The sequence below is a fragment of the Dama dama genome, chromosome 15, assembly GCF_033118175.1.
Source record: "Dama dama isolate Ldn47 chromosome 15, ASM3311817v1, whole genome shotgun sequence".
NCBI lineage: Eukaryota > Metazoa > Chordata > Mammalia > Artiodactyla > Cervidae > Dama > Dama dama.
Window position 1 is genome coordinate 64939275 of NC_083695.1, and position 16697 is coordinate 64955971.

Below are 16697 nucleotides of genomic sequence, written 5' to 3' on the forward strand. Positions count from 1 at the left end.
CAGAAGATAAAATGGTTGGATGGCATCTCCAACTCAATGAACGAGTTTGAGCAAACTCCAGGAGACAGTGCAGGACAGGGAAGCCTGGTGTGCTGCATTTCAAGGGGTTGCAAAGAGTTGGACACTGCTTGGCGACTGAACAACACTGTGAGAAAGAGTTTTCTCTTTCCCTCTGTCAGTTTGGAGTCAAGATTCTTTCTCTGTTCAGTAGGTTATCATGTAGTGTCCTAGATCTGGTTAGTCAGGGCCTCTTCAAGCTAACCTCCCGTGTCTTTTTGACATGTCCTCGTCATTTTTTGATCCCTTTTTTGTCTACTTTCTAGTACAGGATATTTGGTCTTTTCTGTGTTTCAAAACTGGTTTCTGTTTTTGTAGGGGGAATCTGGTTTCTTTGGTGAGGAATTGTTAATGCATATACCTCCTTTTTAGTCCAAATAATACAGCTTTATTGGCAAAGACCAAATGTGCAGTAATCAGCCTTATCTTTATTTATATCTAAGGATATAGAAAAAAGTATCAAAATGCCACCAGTTCATGACCACTGACACATCTAGTCAGAATACTGTGCAAAGAAGTGGATGGCAAGTAAAAGATACTGTTTTTTTTTAACCTCCAAGTATGCTTGCTTGAAGAGAAAGATATGTGAGTTTGTGGAAATGTGTCACATTTCTTTGTGACTCTGAAAATGTAAGTAAAGGTCATTTCTTTGATTTCAAGTGGTAGTTCAGAAGTCACAATTGAGTGATACATTCAGTATCTAGCATCTTTAATACCCTGAATCTATTTTGAATGATTTTTATTGAGGTAGTATTTATACATAATGAAATAACTTCATTTTAGAGTACAGATTAATGGATTTCGATATGTGTCTACAATTGATAACTGCCATCACAGTCTAGGAACAAGACAGTTTCTTCACCTTAAAAATGTTTCCTCCTGCCCTTTTGTAATCAATCACTTTATTGGACCCACAGACCCAGGCAATCTTTATAATTTTATCTTTTCTAGAATTTTATGTTTTAGGAATTATAGTTACATAGTCTTTTATTTTTGACTTCTTTCACTTAGAATAACTTTTAAATATTTTTTCCTGATTTTGTATATGACATTTCTTTTTATTGCTAAATAAGTCTCTGTGGGTGTGGATATGCTACTATTTATCCATTTTTTCTTTTTAAGTAGAATTTGAATTGTTTTCAGATGTTGGCCATTAGGCTTATTCACATGTAAGTCTTTGGGCATATATTTTCATTTCTCGGGGATATAATACCTAGCATTGGAATTACTGGGTAATTTTGTAATTGCACATTTAACCTTATAAAATACTGTCATATATTTCACCAAAGTGACTGAAATATTTTGTGTTTCTATCAGCAGTGTATGGGAATTCCACTGTTGTACATTTTGCCATCGTATTTATATAATTGGTCTTTTAAACTTTACCTCTTCTGGTAGGTCTGTAGTAGTACCTCATTGTGATTTCCATTCTCATTTCTCTGGTGACTAGTGTGTTGAGCATCTTTCTTTGTACATATCTCTGTGAAACATAGTATAAATCTCTTGCTTTTTAACAATACTTATTAAGCTGTAATAGTTATTTATATATCCTATATAAAACCTCTCATCAGTTTTTTCCTCTTAAAACTCAGGATTTTATGTCCTTTTCAAGAAATGTTTGCCTAATCCAGTGTCAAGCACAAGAAAATTCATATTTTCTTCTGAAAGTTTAGTGATGTTAACTCTTACATTTTGATTTATTATCCATTTCTAGTTAATTTTTGTATATGTTGTATGAGGTAAATATTGAGGTTTATTGTATTCTGTAAGATAATCCAGTTCCAGCATCATTTGTTGAAAAGACTTCCTCCTCTGCTCCAGATTGAACTATCTTGGCATCTTTAAGTCAGTTGATAATATACCATGTAGGTGTATTTCTGAACTTAGTCCTGTACCATTGAACTGTATATGTCTATCCTTACATTAATACTACAGTGTCTTTATTGCTATATCTTTATATCTTGAAATCAAGTAGTACGAATCCTGTTTGTTTTCTTTTTCAAACTTGCTCTAGATCCTATATGTTTTTTAATTAACTTATCAGTTCTTAAAAAAGACCTATTAAGATTTTATTAGGGTTGCATCAAATCTGTGGATCAGTTCGGAGAGAATTGTCACATTAGCATTATTGAGCCTTCCAATTTATGATTATGGTTTATCTCGTTTTTATGCACATCATGTCTTATTTCCCTTAGCAGTGTTTGGTAGTGTCAGTTTAGTCTGAAGAATTTTATTTAGCATTTCTAGTAGTACAGAAAGGTAGTACTTTTTAGTTGTAGAGAAATGTTATAGAATAAACCTATTTGGAAACATCTTTTAGATGTTTATTTCTTTGTCATTCCCCCAAACGTAATAAAGATAAAAATAAATCATATGGATTACATATTTTTAGATAACCAGAAGCTTAATACGGAATTTGCGGGCTTTTCTGTTGACGATCCCAACCCGTATCAGTGTATCTTTTTTTTCTGCTTTGGGTGATGAGTCATTAGACCACAAAGTGTTGACAGCTTGCTGCAGCTCCCTTTCCCGCTACCTCTCCCTGCCACTCTCACAGCTCCCTTAAAAGGAATTTCCTTAAAAGGATGTTGGAAAAGTGATATAAACTGGTGAGGCTACCAGAGAACATAGCAACTGAAATTGATTTTTCCTGAAAACTGTATACAGAATTAAGTTTTAAGTTTTACATGCACATACGCACACATTGTTCATTTTGCCAACACTAGCACTTAGAAAATAAACATTTCATAATACTAAAATGTAAAATAATAAATATATGGGAACTACGTGAGTAAACAACAGAATTTTCAGTTCCGTTCAGTTGCTCAGTTGTGTCTGCTCTTTGCGACCCCATGGACTGCAGCACACCAGGCCTCCCTTTCCCTCACCATCTCCCAGAGCTTGCTCAAACTCATGTCCATCGAGTTGGTGATGCCATCCAACCATTTCATCCTCTGTCATCCCCTTCTTCTCCTGCCTTCAATCTTTCCCAGCGTCAGGGTCTTTTCCAAGGAGTCAGTTCTTTGCATCAGGTGACCAAAGGATTGGAGCTTCAGCTTTAAAATCAGTCCTTCCAATGAATATTCAGGACTGATTTCCTTTAGGATTGACTGGTTTGATCTCCTTGTAGAATTTTGAGATCGGTTAAATTTTGAGATAAGTATAAAGCAGTTCCTGAAAAAAATGACTGGACATCTTTAAGAATATTGCTTCTTCCTGAATTACTTTCTAAATATAGTGCTAATTAGATCAAAACATGTCTTCTTTGGAGAACTGGTGGTGGTGGGAACAGAATTGACTGAGTGATTTTAAATGCAGTCTGAAGGAATAAAGGTTGAATAGCCAGGACATTTAGGAAAATATAAGTGACAAATGGAATTTGCCTTTCCAAATACAAAGACTTACTATAAATATGTAATAGTTTTTAAAGTATGAACTAATGATGCCTTTTTATAGTTCCTCATTAAGGAGAGAGCTTTTAAAAAACATAATGACTACTCCCTACCCCAGAGTTAACAGAATCGAAAGCTCTGGGAGTATGTTCTAGGCATGTATGCTTTTAAGAAGCTCATAGTAGATTCTGGTAGGACAGAATTACCTCTGACTATGAACCAACCAGTCTGGGTAGACTAATTCTTGAATTCTGAAGGAAGCAACTCATAGGTGATATAAATTCCAGTTATGATCTCAAGTTTTATTCTTGTTTAGTTCTGGGCCAAGAATTTGTTTGGTAAGGAATGATAATAAATGCAAAGAACAGTGGTTTTTTGTTTATAGAAGAGTGTGTCATATCATTTTGTTGTTTTTTGCCACACAATACATAATGTTTCCTTTTAGAATTCATGTATGAGGGAGGGGACATCACATGAATTAACTTCCTATCTTCTGACTATTGTATTAGCTTTTTCAGCTCTATGTCATAGAAACATTTTTGTTCTCGTTGGGTCAGTTAATTTTGGTATACTTAGCTACAGTGAGGGAGGATCAGCTACATTTTGTTTATACATCATTGCTATAAATTTTTAACTTCATGGCCAGATGCACTTGAAGAAAATACATGATTTTGTGCTGTATTTTTCATCTTTGGTTGTAATATGGTTAAGATTGTTTTAATTAAAACAACTATTTGGTGAAAACTATTCAAAAGAACATATAAACTTGGAAAATAGTTATCTTAAGGGCATAAAGCAAATGGAGAATCATTTGTTCAAAAAAAAAAATCTATTTAATCTCTCTATTTAATCAAGAGTCTGTGACATTTGAGCTATGACCCACTCCTACTCACTTCCCTGAGCTCAATTTGAGAGGCGCTCTACTCTGAATAGAAGGGGAAGACTGTGGACATCTTTTATACATTCGAGATTCTTGTTGCAGAAACTTTGATCCAGACAGATCAAGTAGAAGGGCCCAGGGCCCCCTTTCCTCACTCAGCCTTAATTGTGAGTGGAAGTCTACTGTAGACATAGCCTGCTAAGAATACTAGGCCCCAGTTGCTGGGCCAGGCCTCATCCAAGAAGGGCAAGTTATCTCACACCCCCACTCACAGAGCATAGATGTCACTCTGAGAGAAGTGAATCTCTATTCCAGACCCCAGTTCCTCTGCAGAGTGTCAGAAAGGTTATTCCTAAGGGAGAGGCGGGCCTTAAAAATAGAGAACTCTGTAGCTGTCCTAAGGAGACTAACTTTATTTGAAATAGAGCTTGTGACAAGATGTTGAAAAATTATGATCTTTGTGGTGAACAGTTAAAAGGAGGCTGGTAGTTCCTTGTGCTAATAGCAACAAGTGAAATAGCAGAGAAGTTAGAAGTTTAAAGAGAGAACCAGAAAAACAGACAGCATAAAAGTGCCCTCCTGGGGTTGAAACAAGTCTCAAAGACTGGCAACACCCTGCCCCTGCAACGCGGCTCCACTTTTATTGGATCAGACTGAGGTGCAGTTATTCTCCAGGGTGTGGCAAAAATAGTAGAACAATTAGTAGAGACTGTTATCTGGGTTTGGGATACCACTATAGGCAGATCAACCAGAAGCTTATAAAGGAGAGATTCAAGAAAAAAACTGCCAAAGGGAGCCAAGCTAAACCCATAGTTATTCCTGGTGGACAGAGACTCTGCATGCTCAGGACAGCATCCTCTGAGAAGTGGTATCAGAGGCTACACACTGCTGGAGAATGAGAGATAAAGATGGACATTTTGAGAAAATGAGAAAAGGGTCAATCTATAACTATATTCTCTTCTAACAGTAGACCCCCAGAATGCATGAAGCAAAATGCTACAGAATTGAAGGGAGACATAGACAATTCAACAATAATAGATGGACACATCAGTAGCCCACTTTCAATAATGGATAGAGTATCTAGGCAGAAGATGCACAAACATGGAAGACTTGAACAACACTATGAACTAACTAAATTTAGTAGATGTCTGCAGGACACTCCACCAAACAAGCGCAGAGCACTCATTCTCCTCAAGTGCCGTGAAACATTCTCTAGGAGAGACTGCATGCTGGGCCGTAACATAAATTTTAAAGAATTGCAGTCACACAAGGTTTGTTTTCCAGTCACAGTGGAATGAAATTGGAAATCAGTTACAGAGTAATGGGAGGAATTCACAAATCTGTGGAAATTAAAGCACTTCTAAGAAACCAGTGGATCACAGAAGAAATCACAAAGGAGTAGAAAATAGTTTGAGATAAATAAAAGCAAAACCAAAACATACCAAAACTTATGAGATATAGCTGTCAGTACTCAGAAGGTAATTTATAGCTACGAATGCCTACGTTAAATGAAAAAGCTTTCAAATCATTATACTAACTGTCCAATTTGGGACTAGAGAAAGAAGAGCAAATTAAACCATAAGTAAGCAGAAATAAGGTCATGAGTAGAGCAGAAGTAAATAGTAAAATAGAGAATATCGTCATAACTAAAAGTTGGTTCTGTGAAAATGTCAGTAGTTGAGAAACCATTATTTAATGCCGATCAGAGTAAAAAGAAGATTCAAATTACTAAATCACAAGCAATACAGGGGAAATCACCACTGACCTTATGGCAATAAAAAGGATTATAAGGGGAGTACAATTGATAATATGTATGCCAAAAGATTAGATAATTTAGATAAAATAGGTACATGTTTAAAAAGACACAGACTACTGAAACTGGCATGAGAAGAAATAGAAAATCTGATCAGACATATGTTTCAGATTGAATTGTGTCCCCCTTCCCCCCAAAAAGAAAATGCTGAAGTTCTAATCCCTGGTTTAGTTCTAATCCCTGAGTGAGTGTTAGTTGCTCAGTCGTATCCAACTCTTTGTGACCTCATGGACTGTATAGCCCGCCAGGCTCCTCTATCCATGAAATTCTCCAGGCAGGAATACTGGAGTGGGTAGCTATTCCCTTCTCCGAGGCATCTTCCTGACCCAGGGATTGAACCCAGGTTTCCTGCATTGCAGGCGGATTCTTTACCATCTGAGCAACCAGGGAAGCCTTAAGACATTTGGAAATGTGGTCTTTGCAGATGTAATGAAGTCAAGATGAAGTTTTACTGGATTCAGTTGGGCCATAAATCCAATGATTGATATCCTTATAAAGAGAGTCGGAAAGACAGACACACATAACACAGGGAAGAAGGCGATGTAAAGATGGAGGAAGAAATTGGAGTTATGCTGTCACAAGCCAGGAAACACCAAGGATTGCTAGAAACTAACAGAAGCTAGAAAGAGGCAAGAAAGGGCTCTTTTCTTGAGCCTTCAGAAGGAGCAGGCCCTGGAGGCACCTTGATTTTAGACTTCTAGACTCCAGAGCTCTGAGATAAGTACCTTTCTGCTGTTTTTAAGCCACCCAGTTTCTGATAGTAGTTACATTAATAATGTGTATGCGTGTGTTAGTCGCTTGGTCGTGTTTGAATCTTGGCAACCCCATGGACTATAGCCCTCTAGGCTCCTTTGTCCATGGGATTCTTCAGGCAAGAATACTGGAGTGGGTTGCCATTCCCTTCTCCAGGAGGTCTTCCCAACCCAAGGATTGAACACAGGATTCCCGCATTGCAGGCAGATTCTTTACCATCTGAGCTACCAGGGAAGCCCGTATTAATAGTAGCCCTAGGAAATTAATATGACTCAGAACAAGTAGAGATTGAATTAGTAATTTTAAAATATTCAGGGGAAAAAAAAGCGTATGGCTAGTTCACTGATGATTTCTACCAGATTTTTTTTTTAAAAGAATTAATATCAATTCTTCACAAACTTGTCTGAAATATAAAGAAGGAACATTTCTTTATTCTGTGAGGCCAGTATTATTTGAAAACCAAAACCAGGCAAAGACATCACACAAAAGGAAAACTGCAGACCAGTATCACTAGTGTGTAAAACTACACACTAGTATAATCACAAAAAATCCTTAACAAATTTATTAGCAAACCAAATCTAACAACGTATAAAAACTGTCATATACCACCATTAAGTGAGATTTGTCTTAGGATTGCAAGGTTGGTGTAACAACACAAAATCAATTAACTTGTAATACAGTGTATTAATAAAATAATTGACAGGAATCACATGGTCATCTCAGTAGATGCCTCCCAAATCCAATACCTATTCATCATAAAAATGCCCTGCAAACTGGAATAGCAGGGACCTTCATCAGCCTGACCTACAGAAATATACAGCTAATATATCTGTTGTTGTTGTTTAGTCACTAGGTCATATCTGATTCTTTTGCAACCCTATGAACTGTAGCCTGCCAGGGTCCTCTATCCATGATTTCCCAGGCAAGAATACTGGAGTGGGTTGCCATTTCCTTTCCAAGGGGATCTTCCTGATCCAGGGATTGAACCCACATCTCCTTCATGGCAGACAAATTCTTTACAACCGAGCCCCCAGGGAAGCACAGCTCACATCACACCTAATAGAAAAGACTGAACAGTTTCCCCCTAAAATCAGGTAACCACTTCTCTGTCTGGTGTTTTACACCAGGTTCTAGCTTTGGAAGCTAAGTGATAAAAAGAAATGAAAATTAGCCAGATTATTAAAGAAGAAATAAAAGTGTGTTTGCAAATGACATGGTATTATATATATAGAAAATCCTAAGGAATCTATAAAACACTATTAGATTTAATCAGGATCAGCAGAGTTGCAGAGTACAACATTTTTTAAAAAAAATAGTTGAATTTCTATACATTATCAGTGAACAATCTAAACATGAAATTAAGAAAATTCCATTTACAATAGCATTAAAAATAAAATATTAGAAATAAATTTAACAAAAAGTGTAAGACTCATATACTGTAAATGACAAAATATTGTTGAAAGAAATTAAAGAAGATGTAGATTAATGAAAAGATATATTATGTTCATGGATAGGAAGTCTCCATATTGTGAAGATGGCATTTTGTCCCAGATGATCCACATGTTCCCTGTCAAGACCCTAGCTGGTTTCTTTGCAGGAATTGGCCAAGTTTATGATAAATTCATATGAAGATCCAAGGGACTCTGAGTAGCCAAAACAATCTTAGGACAAATGGACAGGTCTTGCACTTCCCAGTTTCAAAGCTTACTACAAAACTGTAATGATCAGCATAGTGTGTACTGGCATAAGGACAGATATATAGAGATTGATGGTATAGAATTGAGATGCAGAAGTAAACTTTATTGCTGGTGATTTTTCACAAAGGAAGTTGGACCCCTTCCTTACACCATACAGAACAATTTAGTTGAAATGGATTGTAGACCCAAAAGTAAGTCCTAAAATGGTAAAGTGACCCCATGGAGTAGCCCACCAGACCCCTCCATTCCATGGAGAACATCCATGGAATTCTCCAGGCAAGAGTACTAGAGTGGGTAGCCATTCCCTTCTCCAGGGGATCTTCCCAACCCAGGGAATGAACCCGTGTCTCCCGCATTGCAGGCAGTTTATTTACCGTCTGAGCCACCAGGGAACCCCTTTTAGAAGAAACCATAGGAGTAAATCTTCACAGCCTTGGGTTAACCACTATTTTTTTTTAGATACAACAGCAAAAGCACAAGTGGCCAAAAAGAAAAAAGACAAATTGGGATTCATTAAAATTAAAAAACTTTTGTACTGCTAAAATAGTACCAGTGAAGTGTCAAGAAAGCTCATGGATGGGAGAAAATATTTGCAAATTATATATCTGATCATGAACTTCTATCCAGAATATCAAGAATTCTTACAGCTCAGCAATAAAAAAATGTGGTGGTGGTTTAGTTGCTAAGTTGTGTCCAACTCTTAGCAATCCCATGGACTGTAACCCTCCAGACTCCTCTGTCCATGGCATTTCCTGGGCACGAATACTGGAGTGGGTTGCCATTTCCTTCTTCAGGATATCTTCCTGACCCAAGGATCAAACCCACAGACCTGTGTCTCCTACATTGCAGGCAGATTATTTACCCCTGAGCCACCAGAGAAACCCCAAAAGATAAATAGCCCAGTTAAAAACCAAGCAAACTGCATGAGTATATATTTCTCTGAAGGAGATATTTGAATGGCCAGTGGGCTTCCCTGGTGCCTCAGATAGTAAAGAGTCCACCTGCAGTTTAGGAGACCCAGGTTCAATCCCCGGGTGGGCAACATCCCTCGGAGAGGGCGTGGCAATGCACTCCAGTATTCTTGCCTGGAGAATTCCATAGACAGAAACCTGGTGGGCTCTAGTCCAGGGAGTCACTTAGAGTTGGACATGAGTGAGTCACTATCACTTTAATTTTTAAGCAAACAAAAAGATGCTTAACACCAGTAGTCATTAGGAAAATGCAAGTCTAAATCATGAGATATCACTTGTTACATATTAGGATGGGTGTAATCAAAAAATTACAAAATATCCACGAATATGTGGAGTGGAAACCCTCATTATGGTTGGAAATGTCATGTGGTGCACAACTTCAGAACATGGCTTGACACTTCCCTAAAATGGTAAGATAGTTAACCATGTGATCCAGAAATTCCACTCCTCCCAAGAGAAATTAAAATATATACCCACACAAAATTTGTACACAGATATTAAAAGCATTATTTATAACACAGTAGGCAAAAAGTAGAAACAACACAAAAGTTCATCAGCTGATGAATGGTTAAATGTTTATCCTTAGAATGGAATGTTACTTGGCAGTAAAAAGGGAATAGATGTTGATACCTGCTACAACTTGAATGAACCTTGAAAACATTATTTTAGGAAAAAGAAGTCAGTCACCAAAAACCCAAATATTGTTTGATTGTGTGAAATTTCCAGAACAGATAAGTCTTACAGAGATAGAAAATAATATAGTGGTTGACTAAGGGTGGGAAAATGAGGAGTGACTGTTAGTGGATATAGGGTTTCCTTTGGGGGTACAAAAATGTTCTATAGTTAGATTATGGTGATGGTTCTGTATTTCTGTGGATATACTAAAACATTGAATTTTACTTTAAATGAATGAATTATATGGTGTGTGAATTATAAACAGTGAAACTATTTACAAAACAAAATTAATAGATATGACTACAATTGTTATGAACTAAAAGTAAGCTATATATTTCAGAGTACAAATTGATAAAATTTGTAAATGTTTGATTTAAGAAGGACATGTAGCAGTTGCCTTACTGAATGCTAGATTAGTTGCTCTGTGTTGATTTAGGTTAGAAAATAACCTGAATGCTACATTAAAGATAAAGTGTAGATAATTCTGTTCAACTTCAACTATACTGACTAAATATAGGGCTCAGGACACTTAAATAGTTATGCCATGTAATGTCTGATTTTTAAAAATCAATAAACAATGAATGGCATTGAAGTATAACAATGCAAATAAGGATTTTATCAAACTCTCTAATACCTGTTCCTGATACATTTTAAATGTTAAATTTGTATCAAAATTAGATTGTGATTCATTTTTAAAAGTTACTTTCTTAATAATTTCCTTCATCCATAGAAGAGAATGTTGGCAAAGAGAACTGTGATAAAGGTTTTTATAATGATTTGTAACACTTAAAGTATTTTAAGAAATTTTAAACTAATGTGGCAAACGTACAGTATCTTACGGAAAATGTTAAGGAATCATTGTTTTAGTTTGAGTGTGCAAGAGAGTTCTTCATAGTGACCTATTTGTTTACGATGTATAATGTCCTTCCAAAAAACATTTTTGATTGCACTGTTGACACAGCTGAGTCATGGGGATATCATGGAAAGTAGATGGCATATATCACTGAGTATATTTAAAATTTATGAGGAAATCACTTGTGAATTATAATGTGCCTTGAACGTTTACTTCCTTTTCATTGTGCCAAGGTATGTCCCATTTTCTTTTAGTATTTAGAGCACTTTAAAGTTTTTCATGATACAAGTAAATGCGTGTGTTGATGCATTGCAGTGAAGTAAATTATAGGCACTTGAACTCAAAATATGTACTTTTGTTTTTCTTTATACTCTCTGTTTTCTGTCATCTTTATTTATTAACTGTCATATTTATTTATTAACTGCGAAGGTGGAAGTAAGTGCAAAGCATTGTCAGCCTAGACCAGTTCTTCTGCCATCTGAGAGCACATTCTGAGAGTCATCTAGAATGGCAATTTGAAACTTTGATCAGGACCCACATTTTTACATTACAAACCTGTTCAAGCATATATATACATATATATAATGTTGAAATGTTTACCCTTAAGATAGCGAAGTGTTTAACTCTTACAATACAATGCGTTCTATTTTTCAATTTTTTTCTCCTAGTGCTAGTTTTGACCCATTAATTTCACAGCCCACTAAAGATTTGAAAGCTACCATTTGTAAAATAGTACTCTAGGGACAGAATTATGAAGTCAAGTACCTTATTTTTGAGTTTCTCTCCTAATGGCCCTTAAAAAAAATGTTTGTGTGTGGAGAAGACACATTCTGCTGGTATGGCAAACATGATTCTCAAGTGAGATTTGGTGTTTAAGATGCCTTTTCATGTGACTTGGGTTGTCTGTAAACTGTTGCTATAATGTAACAAGAATCGATGTATTTGAATGCTCAAAAGAAATTTTCCCTTTGGTAATTATAGTTCAATTAGAGTTAACCTATAAATTTAAGCAAAATTCATAATCAAAAAACACCCCAAATAATTTTTTATATTCATTTTGCTTTATACTTTTGTGGCGATAAATACTGTCCTGACTTGAAGTTCTAAAATATTTTAATTGTATTAAACTGATTTATCTGTTATTAACATTTGTCTTTGATTTTGGATCTCTGCTTTTGATATTGAATGGGGAAGGATTTTTGTGCAAACATTTCATCAAATATTTTTGCAGGGACACTTAGTCGGTCTGGATGAGCCAGCTTCGGGAGCTGGGCAAGAAGCTCTGCTTAAACAAGAGCAAGCAAAAATCATTCGATTCGAGAGACAAGCAGAAGAGTTCCTCAATGCAGTCTTTTGTAGAAAAGGTTGGTTCCAGTGAAGAATGACAGTATCTGCTTGTCTTATCAATGTCAGTTTTTAAAAGAGTTAATTTTAAACACATTTTTTATTTATTGATAGTATACTTTATAATTTTCTATATTCTTTTGGTCGAGGTAAATTGGAATGGGTGATGCAGCCCTCTCCCTCCTTTATTCTATGCAGTGATGGTGCCATGTAAGATTTAGTTAAATAATTCTTAAAATTATTATGAATGTGTGAAAATTGTAAGGTCTCCGTAGTTCTGTATTTTGTTAGACAAATTTTCTTACCTAAATAGTCACTGTTGGGACTTCTTTGATAGTCTAGTGGTTAGGATTCCAGGCTTCCATTGCCATGGCCCAGGTTCATTCCCTAGTCAGAGAACTAAGAATCCCACAAGTTCACGATATGATAAAAAAAAAAAAAAAAATGAAGTCACTATTTTAGTCACTGATAACCATAAAACTGTATAGAATTTTAATAATTCCTCATTAAAATTTCATTTGGAGGAAAAAGTTTTATCTTAAAATTAGATCTGCAAACCTTTTTTTCTCCTTGATACAGCCTTGTTTTACTAAAAATTTTAAGTATTAAAATTAAAGAAAGAAATTCTTTCTAAATGAATTTGTTTTCCTTATTTATGCCATCCCTCTAGTTCCACAATGGTGGTTACTATGATACGCTCTAAAGAAGTTTTTTTAATTTAATCTTCAGCAGACTCAGTGATTCCACTTTCTTTAATATTTGTCCATATTTGTAGTTTACACCTCTCATTCCTTTGAAAGTGGCCTTCTCTCTTCCAAAGTTTGAAGGGTAATGTTTGTCGATACACTAGTTACAAGTCTGTAAGTGCAGATTCCAACGGGTTGGTTACATACACTTGGACTTGGAGACTAGCTGAGCTTCTGTCTGTTTAATGTGATCGATATTTTCAAAAGGGAATATTAAGTAAAGTAACATACGAAATTAAGGAGTACAGAAGGGTTTTGTGTTCAGAGGCACTTTTTTTCCCTTCTTTTTCCATCAGATCTCCAGATAAAATTAAATCTTTTACTACATCCTCACTTCCTTTAATATCCTCTAGTACCCTCTGACGGAGAAGGCAGTGGCACCCCTCTCCAGTACTCTTGCCTGGAGAATCCCATGGATGGAGGGGCCTGGTGGGCAGCAGTCCATGGGGTCGCTAAGAGTCGGACACGACTGATCGACTTCACTTTCACTTTTCACTTTCATGCACTGGAGAAGGAAATGGCAACCCACTCCAGTGTTCTTGCCTGGAGAATCCCAGGGACGGGGAGCCTGGTGGGCTGCCGTCTGTGGGGTCGCACAGAGTCAGACACGACTGAAGCGACTTAGCAGCAGCAGCAGTACCCTCTGACCTCGAGCTCCCAGCCAAGGCCTCCATGCTCACCATTTCATTTCCATAATACCCTGATTCCAAAGCTATGTTCAAAACGTCAGTTTTATGAACATTTGAGTTTTTTATTAAAGTAACTCACATTTAAAGTATAAATGACTGATAGATCAGTCGTGAGTTTATTAACTAAATAAAATATCTTTCTAGCTTCTCTACTGTTCTCTCCTTTAGGAAGTGCACTGGGTCATGGGTCTAATGCTGCAGGAAACATCATTAACTGAAAAGAGGAACTCCTCTTCCTAATTTACATGGAGGAACCACTTTTAATACACTCTGCTTAGGGGGAGTTAGTCAGGTTAATCACAAGCAGATTCTTGAAGAGATTTCTAGCTTGCTTCTCTACTAGTCCCATCCCTTTGTTGTATAGGAATAATGTAGTTTAAAGTTCTTGTAAGTGTTTTTACATAGAAATTAAATTTAGCGGTACGTACCCGTTAGGGGAGGAATTCTTACCTTAGAATAGGTCTTGAGAGATGAGAATCCTCTGAAATTGTAGAATTGTTTGTATATTTGTCTGTATACTGGCATATATGATGTTTAGAAAAAGAAATACTGCTTTGCAGTTGGAAGTTTCCCCTTTATGTATTAATGTTGTTACTTTCAGATTTTTTATTAATCCTCTTGGGAATGTCTCAAAGATGGGCATTAGTAGGCTTCAAATTGATACCAAAAGATGTTCCAGAGATGTAACAGGCAATTTAATCTAAGGAGAATATTTTGTTTTTAATAAAAAATTGAGATATTTGGATTTAATCGTTTGTTTCCAGAGTATTACAAATTGTTTAAATAATTGAGTATGAACAGGTTATCTGTAGCTAGGTAGAAACATTAGTTGCAAATAAAAGTAGGTTTTTGTGGTATGGACTCTATATAATAAATTCCAATTTAAGGACAGTACAGCTGTCATAATCATTTCTTTTTATCTTGCTTTGTCACTTGTCTCAGAAAATTTGACACTTTCCTAAAAGTTAGATTTGCATTTTAAAAACATAACAGGTGGCTGTGATGTAGCATTCACGTGTTTTTCTGTAGTTTTAACTTTGACCTGATATGTTGTTTTTATTTGACTCAGTTGTGCATGTTCCCCTGAGGATGGCTAGGTTTATAGATGTTGTGTTTTAAGTAAATTAAAGAATGAAATGCTTCAAGAAATTTTCAAGAGACATAGCAGGAAATGATCTTTGATCATAAACATGAACTGTTTCATGATTATAGTAGTTATTCAACAGAGAGGCAAAATATGCTACAGACATTTAAAGATCAAAAGTAGCAACTTATGGTTTTTATCCTAAAATCTTTGACTCTTTGCAAGTCTCTTTAATATTTATTAATCTAGTTAAACACAGAGATATCTCATAAATTCATTTTGCTTCCTGTTTGGAAGCTTTCTTCTTTATGTATTATTTTCCAGCTTTTCAGAGGATAAAAAAATATAGTGACATATTAAAATTTTAAATTATATACATTCAGAGGATTTTATTATACGGAAGGAAAAAAAGTTAAATGACTTTCTACTTAACAAGAAATCCTAATAAGAAAACCCAGAGTAGAGAGATTGTAAAAAGCAATACATGGCTAAAATGGTCATTAAAGCTTTTAAGGAACCACTGTCAGTGATTGTTGTAACTTCTGAACCTTAATTACCTAGTTGAATATTTATTCTTTAACCATGTAGCATACCCATAGTCTCTTTTATAGAACGGAAACTTAAGATTGAAAATACTTTATAGTAGAACAGAAATGTTATTATTGGTAGAACAAACCTTATTAAACTCCAAAGAATTAAATATTCTGACTTTAGGATATGACTATCTTCCGATATTGAATATTGTCCTTCAGGAAAAAAATTTGTTCTTGGGAGTCCTGTTTGGTTTAATGATCTGTTTGGTTTTTAGATTTTAGTGATAAATTAATAGCAATTAGTCAGTTTTTCTCAAGGTTCCTTACAGCTCCAAAATACTACGGGTAAAGTAACTGACCTTCTGTGGTTAATCTTTAAAAGAGTAAGGAAACTCGGGTTTTCTGAGACCCATCTTCTAAAGCCTAGGAAGGCTTTAGGCTTCCAGCCTAAAATATGGCTGGAACGTTTTAATCAGGGTCTATCATTACCCATCTGTACAAAATGGAACAGGCCATTTACCTTTAGATCACATTTATCGCATTTGTTGCTTTTGTTTTTTTAAGAACTGTTTGTTGACTGATTTGATATTGATCCATTTATTAGTCAACTAAATACAAATGCATACTTTACACCAAGATTAGGTATTGAGAGTACAAGAGTAAACAAACGTTACCTCTGCTTTTCTCAAACAACATTTAATCTCCCTGATAGGGTGTTAATGACAGAGACGTGATGATAATATATTTATGCAAAATGTTTTCCTTTTATTTTACTTTCAGGGTCCCTTCCAGTCCTGAAGGTTTTATAAGTTAGTGAATTCATATGGTCTTTATTTTAAAATTAACGTTGATTAGAAATTGATAGCTTAGATATTTATTACTTCCCTTTCTATTGTGTTCAGTGGTTGGTAGAGCATAAAGTAACTTGGTCTTAAAGTTTTGAGGTTTGGCATTTAAACTCCTAGCCTAGAGATTCTAGAAGTGTAGTCCCCAGACCAGCAGCATCTAGAAACTTGTTAGAAACACCAATTCCTGAGCTTACTCTAGAACTGCTAAATCAATAACTCTGGAGAAAGGACCCAGCAATCTCTTTTTACAAACCCTCAAAGTGGTTGTAATGAGTATTAAAATGTGACATCTGTTGCCCTGGCCTATCATGAATCTTAAGTACTTCCTTTTATAATGTTGATATGCCTGCAGTCTTTTAGCA

At 35.7% G+C, this 16697-nt stretch overlaps 1 protein-coding gene across 14 annotated transcripts in view; it reads left to right on the plus strand.

Annotated features, from left to right (window-relative positions):
* The window catches only part of LCOR (ligand dependent nuclear receptor corepressor), a 121262-nt gene that overhangs the window by 67751 nt on the left and 36814 nt on the right, over positions 1–16697 (plus strand). For 9 of the 14 annotated variants that reach the window (XM_061162278.1, XM_061162277.1, XM_061162284.1 and 6 more), the window contains one exon: positions 12323–12455. The exons of the other annotated variants lie outside the window; for them this stretch is intronic. In XM_061162278.1, coding sequence (XP_061018261.1) covers positions 12323–12455 — 133 coding nt within the window. The remainder of the gene's footprint in view (positions 1–12322; positions 12456–16697) is intronic. 14 annotated transcript variants of the gene reach the window in all.